The sequence below is a fragment of the Tachypleus tridentatus genome, chromosome 13, assembly GCF_004210375.1.
Source record: "Tachypleus tridentatus isolate NWPU-2018 chromosome 13, ASM421037v1, whole genome shotgun sequence".
Taxonomy (NCBI): domain Eukaryota; kingdom Metazoa; phylum Arthropoda; class Merostomata; order Xiphosura; family Limulidae; genus Tachypleus; species Tachypleus tridentatus.
In genome coordinates, this window is record NC_134837.1 from 167626336 (window position 1) to 167642747 (window position 16412).

The following is a 16412-nucleotide window of genomic DNA, read 5'->3' on the forward strand; positions in this document are numbered from 1 at the left end:
ATTGACGTCACACTATAACGCCCCCAAGGCTGAAAGGGTGAGCATGTTTGGTGCGACGAAGATTCGTACACGCGACCCTCAGATTACGAGTCGAACGCCTTAACACGCTTGGCCATGCATGGTCATTATTTTGTCAAAAAGATTTATCAACTTAATCTTTCTAAAATAAGAACATTAATTAATGTAATAAAACATTTTGTTTTTCGAAACGATCAAGTAAAGCACTTACTTGTAGATGTTATAAAATATTGATTAAAAGTTAATAATTTATCAAACTTTGAAAAAGAGAAACTGGTAATTAAACCTTCATATTTATGGTAATTAAATATAAAGTATTCAATGACTAGCAAATTTCTAAAATTATTCACCAATCCATTAAAAATAATAATTTTCCTTGTATAAACGTAAAGTCTGTCGTTAGTTACAAAGACAAAGTCCCAACTGGTCCACTATCATATAGTTATGAAAGTTTTTAATTGCTTTAAATGTAGATGAAGTTAATAATTTATCTTGTGAGTGTGAAATTAGTTTATTTACGGATACTTTTCATAAACATATTACTGGCAGGCTCGCAGGACAGAATTCCCAACTGAGGCGTCAGTACCCTTACCCCTTCAAGAAAGTAACATCATATCTTTGTTATTAAGAATCAAAAAGCGTAAACATAAATTTTCAGTACCCTAATTCCCCTCATAAAGTAACAATATATATGCTTTTTACGAATAAAAAACCGTAAACATAAATTTTTTTATTGTAGCTAGTATTTTTACTTTTCTAACGCATATAACATAAGACCAAATAAAATTCAAATAAGCAATAAGTTTTACGATTCTTCTGATGAGCAAAATCATTGATCATTTTCTTCTCCATTACAAAATTTGTTACTTCTCTTTCAATATTCGAAATAGCGACATGAGACAGTCTTTCTTTCCAATGGTAGAATGTAAGTTTGATTCGACGTAAAGTAGAGAATGATCTTTCAGCACAACAGGATGTGGATGGAACAGTGGTGAATATCTGCGCTAACTGAGAGTAAGTTAGGAGGAGTTGAGAGATGCTATTCTCATAAATCCATTTGACAAATTATATCCCGAAGACAAATGGGGATTTTGTTTCTCTTGATCAAGAAAACCAATCACAACCTTTCTTTCTGAAGATAACTGATTATCATTCAGTCCATAAACGTCACAAAGTAATGATACATCATCTGTAGCATTTTCTTTTTCTGGTTGCATTATGGCAGAAGATAGACCACAAATAATATTTTGATCATTTTCATTGAAACGAGATTGAACTTGCTCTTCAAAGGCTTGAACAGTAGAAAAGAAGATGGCGACTCTTGCATGAGAATTTCAACTATTAAAATTTGCAGTAGCAGATGCAAATCCAATTTCTAAGATACGCTCTGTAGGTATTTGGCAGCGAGGAATGGTCAGTAGTTTGAAACTTATATCTTGTTCTTTCTTAAATTATTACACTTATGTCTTCCATCAAATTTGTGGTTTAGTCCCATAGCTTCGAAAAATCTTCGTTCTTCTCTAGTGAGTTAAGGTTGTTGATTGTTGTATCGCCAAAAAACATCCTTTTTTCTGATTGAAGGTAAGTTGACAAAGATGAAGTTTCACTTAAAGTTTATTCCAAGACAAGGAGAGTGAAGATGAATTTTAAGTTACAGATTGAAACTAAAAGACCTTTACCCGTGGCCAAAGTGCTGGGATCATTTGAAACAATTTTAAAAAAGGCGAGAATTGTAACTTCAATACGTTTCTTCCAGGTCGCCTTTGTGGCATGTCTCGGGGCCCAGTGAGTCTCACTTTGAGACTGAAGTAGAATGATTTTCTCTCCTGGACTTTTTTATTTTCATGAAAAATTTGGTGACGTTCGAAACATCCCTCGACAAAAAGACTAAATTGTTTGTATTGTTCTTAGTGATTCTCAGTGATTGAGTTTTTTTCAGGGCTTTTTGAACAGCAAGATTAAGCAAGTGACCAAAACAGTGGACATAAATTGATTTTGGAGCCACAGTTTTGATAAGACTTTGAAGCCCATCATGTTTACCTTTCATGTTACTGGTGCCGTCGTATCCTTGGCTAACTATCAAAGAAAGATCGAGACCCTGTTGCACTAAAGTTGCTGTAATCAATTAAAAAGGCCTGAGCTTTCGTTGATTTCGCCAAGAAGAAGCCTAAAAACTTTCCTTTAATGACACCTTTTGAAACGTAGCGAAGGCAAAGAGAAAGTTGCACGTCGCGACTGACATCCATGATTTCAGCTGTGATGGTGGAATAAAAACCACTGGATTTTATTTCATCAGTTATTATTTTCTTACGTTCATTGCAACCAGAATAAAAATTTCATTTTGAATATCTCAACTCAACCATTGTTTATGACGGCCAGCAAACTCTGTAAACTTTTCCTTAAACTATGGAAGAATCTTACTCTGCAGATGCAAAAGTTCAAGAAAATTTCCTCGATTTATATCAGAAGAATCACATACATTAATACGATCTTCATGGTCACCATTAATGGCAATGTTTTTTTGGCAAAAAAAATAAGTGCTTGTATCACTTTTGAAAGATAAAGTCTGTTCAGTTGTACTTATTTTACCTTTGTTTTTGGCTTGAACTGGTACAGAGCTCTCATGAATTTTTGTTGCTTTTGAACGGATCCATGCTATCACTGAATTTTGATGGCTTACAGTTGTAGCGTGCTTTTGCGACCTTTTTGGTTTTCACCATTTAACAAATGTGAATGTCTTACGAGATTTTGGAGCAAACTTCTCACAAGGGTAACAAGTTGCAGAATGAGAATCTTGATGATAAGATACTAAAGGGAATTCTTTATTCCACTCAGCTTGAAATGATCGGTTTGGCGAATCCCGTAAATAATCCAAGATGGGAATTCAGAAAGTTGTGGACCAGTAAGTTCAAAAGCACTAACTTTTTCAGCCGACTGCTCTTTCCGAATAGTTTTATTTTGATCATTTTCTGAATCGTCATGGAAAAATCAGGATTTATGATGAGAGGTTCCACCTTTTCCAAAAAAGTTTCTTCCTAAAAATCTTGTGCCTCTTTCGAAAGTGCTTTCGGCTTTTGTCAAAACTGGTCTGAGAGTTTGAATCAGTCTCTGCTTCTACTGACTGTTCATTAGTTTTGATTTCCACCATGAGTAATGAGGAAGATTAAGCGGAACAACAACAACAACAACAAAAAAAAACCCAACAAAAACAACTTTGACATCTTTTTTAGCCCCTCTAATACGATTTCAGAGAACTTTGGACTTCTATCGGCCTTCAACATATCACTGTGACAGCTTTGAATATGGATACCTATTTCTATAGTCATTGTTTATGACTTTTTCTCATTTTAAACATTTGACTTTGTGACGACCACCTTTACCCAGCATCTTTGTACTTATTATGAAAAAGACTAAAAGAGAAAAAGGTAAAACTTATTAGTACAAAATGGAAAAAAATCAATGAAATGAAAATGACTAGAGTAATCTTAAGACAAAGAAAAAAATGATACCGAATTACATTGGTCATTGCATAATCTCGCTTCATCCACTGTTCAACTGTTTACTGACATGCATGCGCTCGCGCTCCGACAGTAAGAAAATGAGTGAAGAAAAAACAAAAGCCAATTCTTAATCTTGATATTCTTACGGTGATTTCTTTGTCTCTTTATCCGATCCATAATTAATTTCTTTTATTTTTTCTCCAAGCTCCACGGAGAGAGTATGTTTCTCTCCAAAATGCTTTAACCCCCATACTTTACGGGCATGATAACTGATAACTTTGAAATTATAAAAGATAAACTATTTTGTGAAATATTTAAAAATGAATAATAAAAAAAGAGACAAGATATGATAAGTTGTTTCGAATGAAGCGCAAAGTTACACAATGGGCTATCTGTGCTCTGCCTACCACATGTATCGAAACCAGGATTTTAGCGTTGTAAGCCCGCATACATACCGCTGAGCCTAATAAGCAAAATATTCTAACATCTATCGAAAACAATATTGATTAATATATTTAGAAATTTAATTATATTACACGTTATCCCCAAAGATGATTTTTAATGGAAGTGTTATGGATTTAATATATAAAATTTATATTACCCCGCATAAAATTGAGGAAATACCCTATAGATAAAAAATAAGAACTACAAGCAAAATGTTATAATTCCCACTGACGAAGCTAACTATAATTTTGATTTCATTTCGTGATGACGAGAAAACCCATTTGTAGAGAAAGTTATGTGTTTTAAAACTGTTGGTATGAGTAGAGAAGGCACTAATAGAGAAGCGAACAACGATTCGACCTTCTTGGGTTATTGTCAGATTCACAAAGAAATATGTGGTCAGTAACCCTTTATTTATTTGTAAACCTGACGATGACCGAAGAAGGTCGAAACTTTGTTCGCTCCTCTATTAGTGCCTCTCTACCCATACCAACCGTTTTAAATATATAATTTGATTTTATTTGTAAAAAGAGTTTATACATTAATTATGACAAAGAAATCAATCGTATACATTTATAAATTTAACTAATCTACAAATAATCCATATTTCCAAAGCATTATTTGATGCCTACTTGAAAACATTAACAACTTGAGTTGGATAATTCTTTATTAAAACTCCACACTGTCATGGCGAGTAAATTGGCTGTCAAACTGAAACTAGCTATTGGCGTTTCTATGTGGACATTTCAAAAGTTTCAGAGAACTAGCTAGCGTTCAGAAAAAATGTAAGGATAGTATTAAATACACACAGCTCACAGTAATACAACAATGCAGAAATCGGGAATAGAACATATAAAATAAAATTAGCTTTATTATATTTCCAGTTTTTCAGAACTTTTAACAGCCTTCATCAGGTCTGAAAAATCATGTAAACAGAATATATTTTCTTGGCAATACAACAATTCCATCCTTCCTTGTTTTGATTAGGTTATCGTTACATAGAAGCCATAAGTGTCCATGCCAGTAAGTGGATGGTGTAGTTGTAACTCGCTCAAGGATACGTGACATGGTGATCTGTCGAACTAATACTGAATGGAAAATGAAATTCGTTTCACTAATGCCAGTAAATGAAACCATATGGATGGAAAATGAAATTCGTTTCACTAATGCCAGTAAATGAAACCATAAGTGAATCAAATTAAACATACTTTTCAGACGTAAGGAAAGAGGTCCTCTTTATTTGTTGGTTTACTAACTTTGAGCAAAACGTCAAAACTTGTGATCAGAAATAATGCCTACCTTTAGAAAACTAATAGGTAACCTGTTTAAGTGTCATTGCACATAAAGTGGTTAATATTAAGTTGGTTTCACTTGTAGAGGAAGTTTATAAAGTATTTTCAGTTCAGTATGTTCTTTAGCTTTTTTTTTTTTTTTTTTCCCAAATAAAGAGGGCAGTTTATCTCAATTTCAGGTTTTTGTTTTCGTGTTTTGGTAGCAGAATTAGAGACAAGATGTTACAAGGACTGATCAAAGTTATAATTTTGGTTCTCGTTAGGTAGCATCAGTAGTTGAATTAAAAAGGGCCACGATAAAGTAATTGCAACAGGAATCAATATAATGAATGGATATATATGAAAGTTATGGAAAGTGAATTTTCAAAATCAACCAGTAAAAACTAAATCGGCTAATCAGAGATGTTATAGAATGTAAATATATGCACGTTGTTTGTTTTTTATCATTTCAATCACAATTCCATCGAATTATGGTTCGGCCGATATTCATTGAATGACGAGCAATTTACACCAGGATGGCCTAGCACGCACAGCAACTACAGAGGGCACGCATGTTTTGTTTCGGGGATTCGAATTTTATTTTTGAAATTCGCGCAAAGCTGCTCGAGGGCTATCTGCGCTAGCTGTCCCTAGTTTAGTAGTGTGAGACAAGAGGGAAGGCAGCTAGTCATCACCACCCACTGCCATTTTTGAGCTATTCTTTTACCAAAGAATAGTGGGCTTGACCTTTACATTAAATGCCTCTACGGATGAAAGGGCAAGCATGTTTGGCGTTACAGGGATTCAAACCCGTGACCTTCGGATCATGAGTCGAGTGTTTTAACCACCTGGCCATGCCAGGCGTGTTGCGTAGCCAAAAAAGTACAACCTAATAATGTTGCTAGTCTATGTACTGAAAGTATAAAATGAAATGTATAGACAACAAAATTAAAAAGAATAATAATAGAAAATGTTCATTTCTTTATTTAAAACCTTCACTGATCAAAGAAGTTTGTTTTTTTATTAAAAACTTTGCTGATGTAACAGAAAACAGCTTAATTCAAGAATGATGCAAGTTAACTGAATTGATATTTTTGCTTTCATGATAAATTTGACACACTTGGCTCTAGGCTAAGTGATTCCACACTATGTCTCTACTGTAGGTTTATTATACCAACACTCACTACACTTATAAGGTTTCATAGTACATCCTCTTGCACTCCCATCACTAAAATCATAATGGGCAGACAGTGATCAAATTATTCCACCTGGATAACTTAGCTTTTGTGATTACTTTTATTTTTTAAGAAACCAAGCATAAAGTGACACAAAGTGGTTTTTATATAGGCAAGATTATCTTATACAGTTAACAAATGTATATATGCTAGAAACTAAGAGATACATGTGTTTAACAGTTGTCACCAGTGGATATTTGGTTTATTAATTGAACTGATGGTATTTACAGATTCTTAAATAACACTTATTTACAAATTAGCATTACATTACTAATGTAATTGCACAGGTCTGGATGACTTGACCAAACGATGCCAAGAGTACAAAGAACAAGGATGTTTATTTGCTAAGTGGAGGTGTGTTTTAAAGATCAGAGAACACAACCCCTCTCCTCTATCTATCTTGGAGAATGCCAATGTTCTGGCTCGTTATGCAACATGTTGCCAACAAGTGAGTTATCTGGTTTCTTTCTATTAATAAAGGTAACTCAATTATGGGGGGGGGGGGTTCTTTTGGATGGTCAGTGGGAAAGAGTGCAATATTTATTTATTGCTTAATTGAAGGATCTTACGGTATTCATGATCTCAAAAAAGGTTTGAACATTTTTGTTTTCATAAATTCACTTTATTAGGCCTACTTTAAGCAAAGTCTTTGGGAAACATTAGTCAGGTTATCCTAATTAAAATTTATATCATAGTGTTTTAACAAGTCTGCCCCTCCAAATGCACAGTTCAGTTGGCTAAATATAAAAAGTGCAATTAATTAAACATTTTTCGTTTTTCACAAAGTTTAATTACAAATACATTTGGAAATATAATTTCTTTATGTAAAAAAGAAGAAACACAAAAAAGAAAGTTTCTAACATGTTTGAGATATATCTACCAAAGCAACACATTTTATGTTAAAAGTCCCTTTATTACCTAACCAATAATAATGTGTTTATTTCTTCAACTTACATAATGTTATCATTTTCACAGGCTGGCATTGTACCTATTGTTGAACCTGAAGTGTTACCTGATGGAACCCATGATCTAGAGAGAGCCCAAAAGGTCACAGAGAAAGTCCTTGCTGCAGTGTACAAAGCTTTAAGTGACCACCATGTTTACTTGGAAGGTACACTTCTGAAACCCAACATGGTAACTGCTGGTCAAAGTTGTCCTATAAAGTACACACCTCAAGATGTTGCCAAAGCAACTGTGACTGCTTTACAGAGAACTGTTCCAGCTGCTGTTCCTGGTTAGTCTACCATGGTATTTTACTTTTATTTGTTTTATTTCAGTCACATAACAAAATTGTGTTTAGTTTTGTAGTAACTAAACTTCAGTTTTTATTAGGCATTACTTTTCTGTCTGGCGGTCAGTCTGAGGAAGAAGCTTCTGTGAATCTTGATGCTATCAACAAGTATCCAGGAAAGAAACCTTGGGCTTTAACATTTAGTTATGGACGTGCTCTCCAGGCAAGTGCTTTGAAAGCCTGGAGTGGAAAAACAGAAAGTGTGAAGGCTGGACAAGAAGAGTTCCTGAAGAGAGCAAAAGTATATATGTTTTTTATGTTCATAATTCAAAGTGATTAAATATCTGTGTGTGTAGTAATTTATAAAATATTTTGTGATTCAGTTGATGGTAATATTATTCAAGTTCTGGTTATTGTAATACTTTTAATGAAGTAGTAAGCAATGCATCACTTGTCTCTCATTTAATTAGTATGTATTGCTTCCAGTAAATAATTTTACATATGGGCAGTCTTATTTTAATTATTACAAGTTCTGCTTGCATGAGCCCTCATTTCTGATTAAAGTAAAATGCAGTTTCTTATATCAAAGGAAGAATAAAAAATTACAAACAGTAACTGATCTATATAAAAAATAGGATCAAATTTCAATTTATAGATACATATGTTATGAAACATTGCCAGCTGGTAGGAAGTTTTTATTTCTATAATTTTATACAGACATTTACTCATTTCCTAGCTGGATTTAAAATTTTAGTTTTATATTATGGGAAAGTTGCTTTCATTATGCATAAGTTTAAATAATTTTTTTTCTTCTTTGTTAAAGGCCAATAGTGAAGCAGCTCTTGGAAAGTATACAGGTGGAGTTACTGGTGCTGCAGCAGAAGAGATCCTCTTCATTAAAAACCATGAATACTAAACAAAAAACTACCTTTCTTGGTGAATTTCAAATTCCATTATATGAGGTTTATTTCTATGGTATCAGCATGAATGTTTCAGAAATTTAAAGAAATTTTCTTCATTATGACTATATTTGTCTAGGTCCAAATTTTTCTCTCTTCACTTTATGATTGGTTTTTAAATTCTATCAGATTGTATCTAAAAATAGTAACCAATAAAATATGTAGAAACTGAGATCTCTGTTATCTTCAAAAAACTATAGTTGTATAACAGTGTAGTTAAAGTAGAACTCTATACTCCCCAGTGTACAGTGTTTGTTGGTTGGTGTACCTTAGATTATTAAATTACAAGTTGTAATAAAGTGCATTATAAATTCATTAGTTGAATAGCTTGTAAAGAAAAGAAATGCTTGACCTGTTCCATTCTAGTTTAAACGTGTAATATGTGATATTCAATAATTCTAATTACTAGTAGTGCTTAAAATTGGACATCATTCTCTTCTTTTGTAGTGGTGTATACCTTGTATATTCATTGCTGTGGAATAAAGTTTGAAAAGTGTTTTCAGTCTCTTGATAACTATATATAAAACACATAACAATATAATTAAAATTAACTGATTATTCAACTATCAGTTGATGCTTTTTAACTTCATTATGAATATAGAATTTCACAAGTGTTTGTCAATAATCAATACAGCTCCAAACCTATTATCACATTACTTACGTTAATGTTTATAGGCAATTAAACTAGGCACTATAAAACACTAATGAACTTAATTTAAGTCTTACAATTATTTTGTCAAGTCCATTGTTATTTCCCGTTAAATCAATTCAACCTGTAGTTTTAAATATATTACACCTACAGGAACTCTTATTTTTTAACTACATAAAATTAATAGAAGAATTTAATTAAATATAAGTTGATAAATTGCCTTGTAATTGTAACAATAGTGAATTCAAGTTTGTTATCAAAGTGTAACAAACTCTCCAATATTCATTCATGTATCTCACTCACACACACTTTTTCTTGTTCCTGGGCAGAAAGTGTTATTTCCCAATTGCTTGTGCCTAAAGTAAATTCAAAAGACCTATTTTTCTCTTCAAACTTTACTCTTGAGACCTGGGAGCGTATAACGAAAACATTATGAGAAGTTTATATTGGGGGGCTGATACGTGAAAGTGATTTATATTACAGTCGTAAATCTCGAAAAACTCGCTTCTAAATGTTTTTTGTATAAATATATGTAAATCTTGATTCATATGTTGTTTTATTCAGACCTTATGCAAATAGAAATATGCAAATTTGCCCGTTTTTACATAGAAAATATGTTAATTTCTAAATGTCATTATCTAGGTCACAAAAACAAAGGTTGAAGGGAATAATGGTCATTTTTTGTACTTTTACAACTTGAGCAATTAAAAAATAGCACATGCTATCCGGGAACAAAATTTGTGTTACAGAGTGTTATTTATACTTACTACTTAAGTGTATTTTATTGAAATTGCAGGATACGTTGAAATATGCTGTTCATATTTATGTTTCCCTCAGAAATGGAGCAACAAAATACAGTTTATTAATATTCATCAATAAGGATCTTTCTAAAGTTTAAAGTTTATTTCCAATGACCCATTACAGAGAATGAGAGTACATTACTATTTCATTCTGTATTTTTGTAATTGAACATATCACATTTTTCTTTTCGACACTGATGCCTTTGAAAATACTGCCATAAAAACAATGATGTGTTACATACTGATCTTGATTTCAAGTGGATTTGTAATATATTATGTACAGCGTAACCTCGATTTAAAGGAACTGCGCCAACAAGGGCAGCCTTTTTAAGTTTTTTTTTCTACCATTTGTAACCAAAATAAATCTTTCAACGACAGGTACTTCGCTATTCTTGAATAAGGACAGCGTCTTTAGTTTCTTTATCTACACTGGCACTCAATAAATTGTGCTGTTATCTTTCTATGCCTCTGAAATATACTACTAAATTCAAAACACACCACGAGAAGGATGACAAATTGGTTTGTTTTGAACTTCGCGCAAAGCTATACGAGGGCTGTCTGCGCTAGCCGTCCCTATCTTAGCAGTGTAGTTGTTTGTTTGTTGTTTTTTGAATTTCGCGCAAAGCTACACGAGGGCTATCTGCGCTAGCCGTCCCTAATTTTGCAGTGTAAGACTAGGGGAAAGGCAGCTAGTCATCACCGCCAACTCGTGGACTACTCTTTTACCAACGAATAGTGGGATTGACGTCACACTATAACGCCCCCAAGGCTGAAAGGGTGAGCATGTTTGGTGCGACGAAGATTCGTACACGCGACCCTCAGATTACGAGTCGAACGCCTTAACACGCTTGGCCATGCATGGTCATTATTTTGTCAAAAGATTTATCAACTTAATCTTTCTAAAATAAGAACATTAATTAATGTAATAAAACATTTTGTTTTTCGAAACGATCAAGTAAAGCACTTACTTGTAGATGTTATAAAATATTGATTAAAAGTTAATAATTTATCAAACTTTGAAAAAGAGAAACTGGTAATTAAACCTTCATATTTATGGTAATTAAATATAAAGTATTCAATGACTAGCAAATTTCTAAAATTATTCACCAATCCATTAAAAAATAATAATTTTCCTTGTATAAACGTAAAGTCTGTCGTTAGTTACAAAGACAAAGTCCCAACTGGTCCACTATCATATAGTTATGAAAGTTTTTTAATTGCTTTAAATGTAGATGAAGTTAATAATTTATCTTGTGAGTGTGAAATTAGTTTATTTACGGATACTTTTCATAAACATATTACTGGCAGGCTCGCAGGACAGAATTCCCAACTGAGGCGTCAGTACCCTTACCCCTTCAAGAAAGTAACATCATATCTTTGTTATTAAGAATCAAAAAGCGTAAACATAAATTTTCAGTACCCTAATTCCCCTCATAAAGTAACAATATATATGCTTTTTACGAATAAAAAACCGTAAACATAAATTTTTTTATTGTAGCTAGTATTTTTACTTTTCTAACGCATATAACATAAGACCAAATAAAATTCAAATAAGCAATAAGTTTTTACGATTCTTCTGATGAGCAAAATCATTGATCATTTTCTTCTCCATTACAAAATTTGTTACTTCTCTTTCAATATTCGAAATAGCGACATGAGACAGTCTTTCTTTCCAATGGTAGAATGTAAGTTTGATTCGACGTAAAGTAGAGAATGATCTTTCAGCACAACAGGATGTGGATGGAACAGTGGTGAATATCTGCGCTAACTGAGAGTAAGTTAGGAGGAGTTGAGAGATGCTATTCTCATAAATCCATTTGACAAATTATATCCCGAAGACAAATGGGGATTTTGTTTCTCTTGATCAAGAAAACCAATCACAACCTTTCTTTCTGAAGATAACTGATTATCATTCAGTCCATAAACGTCACAAAGTAATGATACATCATCTGTAGCATTTTCTTTTTTCTGGTTGCATTATGGCAGAAGATAGACCACAAATAATATTTTGATCATTTTCATTGAAACGAGATTGAACTTGCTCTTCAAAGGCTTGAACAGTAGAAAAGAAGATGGCGACTCTTGCATGAGAATTTCAACTATTAAAATTTGCAGTAGCAGATGCAAATCAATTTCTAAGATACGCTCTGTAGGTATTTGGCAGCGAGGAATGGTCAGTAGTTTGAAACTTATATCTTGTTCTTTCTTAAATTATTACACTTATGTCTTCCATCAAATTTGTGGTTTAGTCCCATAGCTTCGAAAAATCTTCGTTCTTCTCTAGTGAGTTAAGGTTGTTGATTGTTGTATCGCCAAAAAACATCCTTTTTTCTGATTGAAGGTAAGTTGACAAAGATGAAGTTTCACTTAAAGTTTATTCCAAGACAAGGAGAGTGAAGATGAATTTTAAGTTACAGATTGAAACTAAAAGACCTTTACCCGTGGCCAAAGTGCTGGGATCATTTGAAACAATTTTAAAAAGGCGAGAATTGTAACTTCAATACGTTTCTTCCAGGTCGCCTTTGTGGCATGTCTCGGGGCCCAGTGAGTCTCACTTTGAGACTGAAGTAGAATGATTTTCTCTCCTGGACTTTTTTATTTTCATGAAAAATTTGGTGACGTTCGAAACATCCCTCGACAAAAAGACTAAATTGTTTGTATTGTTCTTAGTGATTCTCAGTGATTGAGTTTTTTTCAGGGCTTTTTGAACAGCAAGATTAAGCAAGTGACCAAAACAGTGGACATAAATTGATTTTGGAGCCACAGTTTTGATAAGACTTTGAAGCCCATCATGTTTACCTTTCATGTTACTGGTGCCGTCGTATCCTTGGCTAACTATCAAAGAAAGATCGAGACCCTGTTGCACTAAAGTTGCTGTAATCAATTAAAAAAGGCCTGAGCTTTCGTTGATTTCGCCAAGAAGAAGCCTAAAAACTTTCCTTTAATGACACCTTTTGAAACGTAGCGAAGGCAAAGAGAAAGTTGCACGTCGCGACTGACATCCATGATTTCAGCTGTGATGGTGGAATAAAAACCACTGGATTTTATTTCATCAGTTATTATTTTCTTACGTTCATTGCAACCAGAATAAAAAATTTCATTTTGAATATCTCAACTCAACCATTGTTTATGACGGCCAGCAAACTCTGTAAACTTTTCCTTAAACTATGGAAGAATCTTACTCTGCAGATGCAAAAGTTCAAGAAAATTTCCTCGATTTATATCAGAAGAATCACATACATTAATACGATCTTCATGGTCACCATTAATGGCAATGTTTTTTTGGCAAAAAAATAAGTGCTTGTATCACTTTTGAAAGATAAAGTCTGTTCAGTTGTACTTATTTTACCTTTGTTTTTGGCTTGAACTGGTACAGAGCTCTCATGAATTTTTGTTGCTTTTGAACGGATCCATGCTATCACTGAATTTTGATGGCTTACAGTTGTAGCGTGCTTTTGCGACCTTTTTGGTTTTCACCATTTAACAAATGTGAATGTCTTACGAGATTTTGGAGCAAACTTCTCACAAGGGTAACAAGTTGCAGAATGAGAATCTTGATGATAAGATACTAAAGGGAATTCTTTATTCCACTCAGCTTGAAATGATCGGTTTGGCGAATCCCGTAAATAATCCAAGATGGGAATTCAGAAAGTTGTGGACCAGTAAGTTCAAAAGCACTAACTTTTTCAGCCGACTGCTCTTTCCGAATAGTTTTATTTTGATCATTTTCTGAATCGTCATGGAAAAATCAGGATTTATGATGAGAGGTTCCACCTTTTCCAAAAAAGTTTCTTCCTAAAAATCTTGTGCCTCTTTCGAAAGTGCTTTCGGCTTTTGTCAAAACTGGTCTGAGAGTTTGAATCAGTCTCTGCTTCTACTGACTGTTCATTAGTTTTGATTTCCACCATGAGTAATGAGGAAGATTAAGCGGAACAACAACAACAACAACAACAAAAAAAAAAACCCAACAAAAACAACTTTGACATCTTTTTTAGCCCCTCTAATACGATTTCAGAGAACTTTGGACTTCTATCGGCCTTCAACATATCACTGTGACAGCTTTGAATATGGATACCTATTTCTATAGTCATTGTTTATGACTTTTTCTCATTTTAAACATTTGACTTTGTGACGACCACCTTTACCCAGCATCTTTGTACTTATTATGAAAAAGACTAAAAAGAGAAAAAGGTAAAAACTTATTAGTACAAAAATGGAAAAAAAATCAATGAAATGAAAATGACTAGAGTAATCTTAAGACAAAGAAAAAAAAATGATACCGAATTACATTGGTCATTGCATAATCTCGCTTCATCCACTGTTCAACTGTTTACTGACATGCATGCGCTCGCGCTCCGACAGTAAGAAAATGAGTGAAGAAAAAACAAAAGCCAATTCTTAATCTTGATATTCTTACGGTGATTTCTTTGTCTCTTTATCCGATCCATAATTAATTTCTTTTATTTTTTCTCCAAGCTCCACGGAGAGAGTATGTTTCTCTCCAAAATGCTTTAACCCCCATACTTTACGGGCATGATAACTGATAACTTTGAAATTATAAAAGATAAACTATTTTGTGAAATATTTAAAAATGAATAATAAAAAAAAGAGACAAGATATGATAAGTTGTTTCGAATGAAGCGCAAAGTTACACAATGGGCTATCTGTGCTCTGCCTACCACATGTATCGAAACCAGGATTTTAGCGTTGTAAGCCCGCATACATACCGCTGAGCCTAATAAGCAAAATATTCTAACATCTATCGAAAACAATATTGATTAATATATTTAGAAATTTAATTATATTACACGTTATCCCCAAAGATGATTTTTAATGGAAGTGTTATGGATTTAATATATAAAATTTATATTACCCGCATAAAATTGAGGAAATACCCTATAGATAAAAAATAAGAACTACAAGCAAAATGTTATAATTCCCACTGACGAAGCTAACTATAATTTTGATTTCATTTCGTGATGACGAGAAAACCCATTTGTAGAGAAAGTTATGTGTTTTAAAACTGTTGGTATGAGAGAAGGCACTAATAGAGAAGCGAACAACGATTCGACCTTCTTGGGTTATTGTCAGATTCACAAAGAAATATGTGGTCAGTAACCCTTTATTTATTTGTAAACCTGACGATGACCGAAGAAGGTCGAAACTTTGTTCGCTCCTCTATTAGTGCCTTCTCTACCCATACCAACCGTTTTTAAATATATAATTTGATTTTATTTGTAAAAAGAGTTTATACATTAATTATGACAAAGAAATCAATCGTATACATTTATAAATTTAACTAATCTACAAATAATCCATATTTCCAAAGCATTATTTGATGCCTACTTGAAAACATTAACAACTTGAGTTGGATAATTCTTTATTAAAACTCCACACTGTCATGGCGAGTAAATTGGCTGTCAAACTGAAACTAGCTATTGGCGTTTCTATGTGGACATTTCAAAAGTTTCAGAGAACTAGCTAGCGTTCAGAAAAAATGTAAGGATAGTATTAAATACACACAGCTCACAGTAATACAACAATGCAGAAATCGGGAATAGAACATATAAAATAAAATTAGCTTTATTATATTTCCAGTTTTTCAGAACTTTTAACAGCCTTCATCAGGTCTGAAAAATCATGTAAACAGAATATATTTTCTTGGCAATACAACAATTCCATCCTTCCTTGTTTTGATTAGGTTATCGTTACATAGAAGCCATAAGTGTCCATGCCAGTAAGTGGATGGTGTAGTTGTAACTCGCTCAAGGATACGTGACATGGTGATCTGTCGAACTAATACTGAATGGAAAATGAAATTCGTTTCACTAATGCCAGTAAATGAAACCATATGGATGGAAAATGAAATTCGTTTCACTAATGCCAGTAAATGAAACCATAAGTGAATCAAATTAAACATACTTTTCAGACGTAAGGAAAGAGGTCCTCTTTATTTGTTGGTTTACTAACTTTGAGCAAAACGTCAAAACTTGTGATCAGAAATAATGCCTACCTTTAGAAAACTAATAGGTAACCTGTTTAAGTGTCATTGCACATAAAGTGGTTAATATCAAGTTGGTTTCACTTGTAGAGGAAGTTTATAAAGTATTTTCAGTTCAGTATGTTCTTTAGCTTTTTTTTTTTTTTTTTTTCCCAAATAAAGAGGGCAGTTTATCTCAATTTCAGGTTTTTGTTTTCGTGTTTTGGTAGCAGAATTAGAGACAAGATGTTACAAGGACTGATCAAAGTTATAATTTTGGTTCTCGTTAGGTAGCATCAGTAGTTGAATTAAAAAGGGCCACGAT

At 33.2% G+C, this 16412-nt stretch overlaps 1 protein-coding gene across 1 annotated transcript; it reads left to right on the forward strand.

Annotated features, from left to right (window-relative positions):
* Positions 1 to 2751: 2751 nt before the first annotated feature.
* LOC143236364 (fructose-bisphosphate aldolase A-like) lies at positions 2752 to 9154 on the forward strand. Its single transcript, XM_076474636.1, has 5 exons — positions 2752 to 2920; positions 6747 to 6916; positions 7444 to 7702; positions 7801 to 8000; positions 8523 to 9154. Exons 1-5 carry the CDS (start codon positions 2752 to 2754, stop codon positions 8613 to 8615), a joined length of 891 nt encoding a protein of 296 aa, XP_076330751.1. The 3' UTR covers positions 8616 to 9154.
* The last annotated feature ends 7258 nt before the right edge of the window (positions 9155 to 16412 follow it).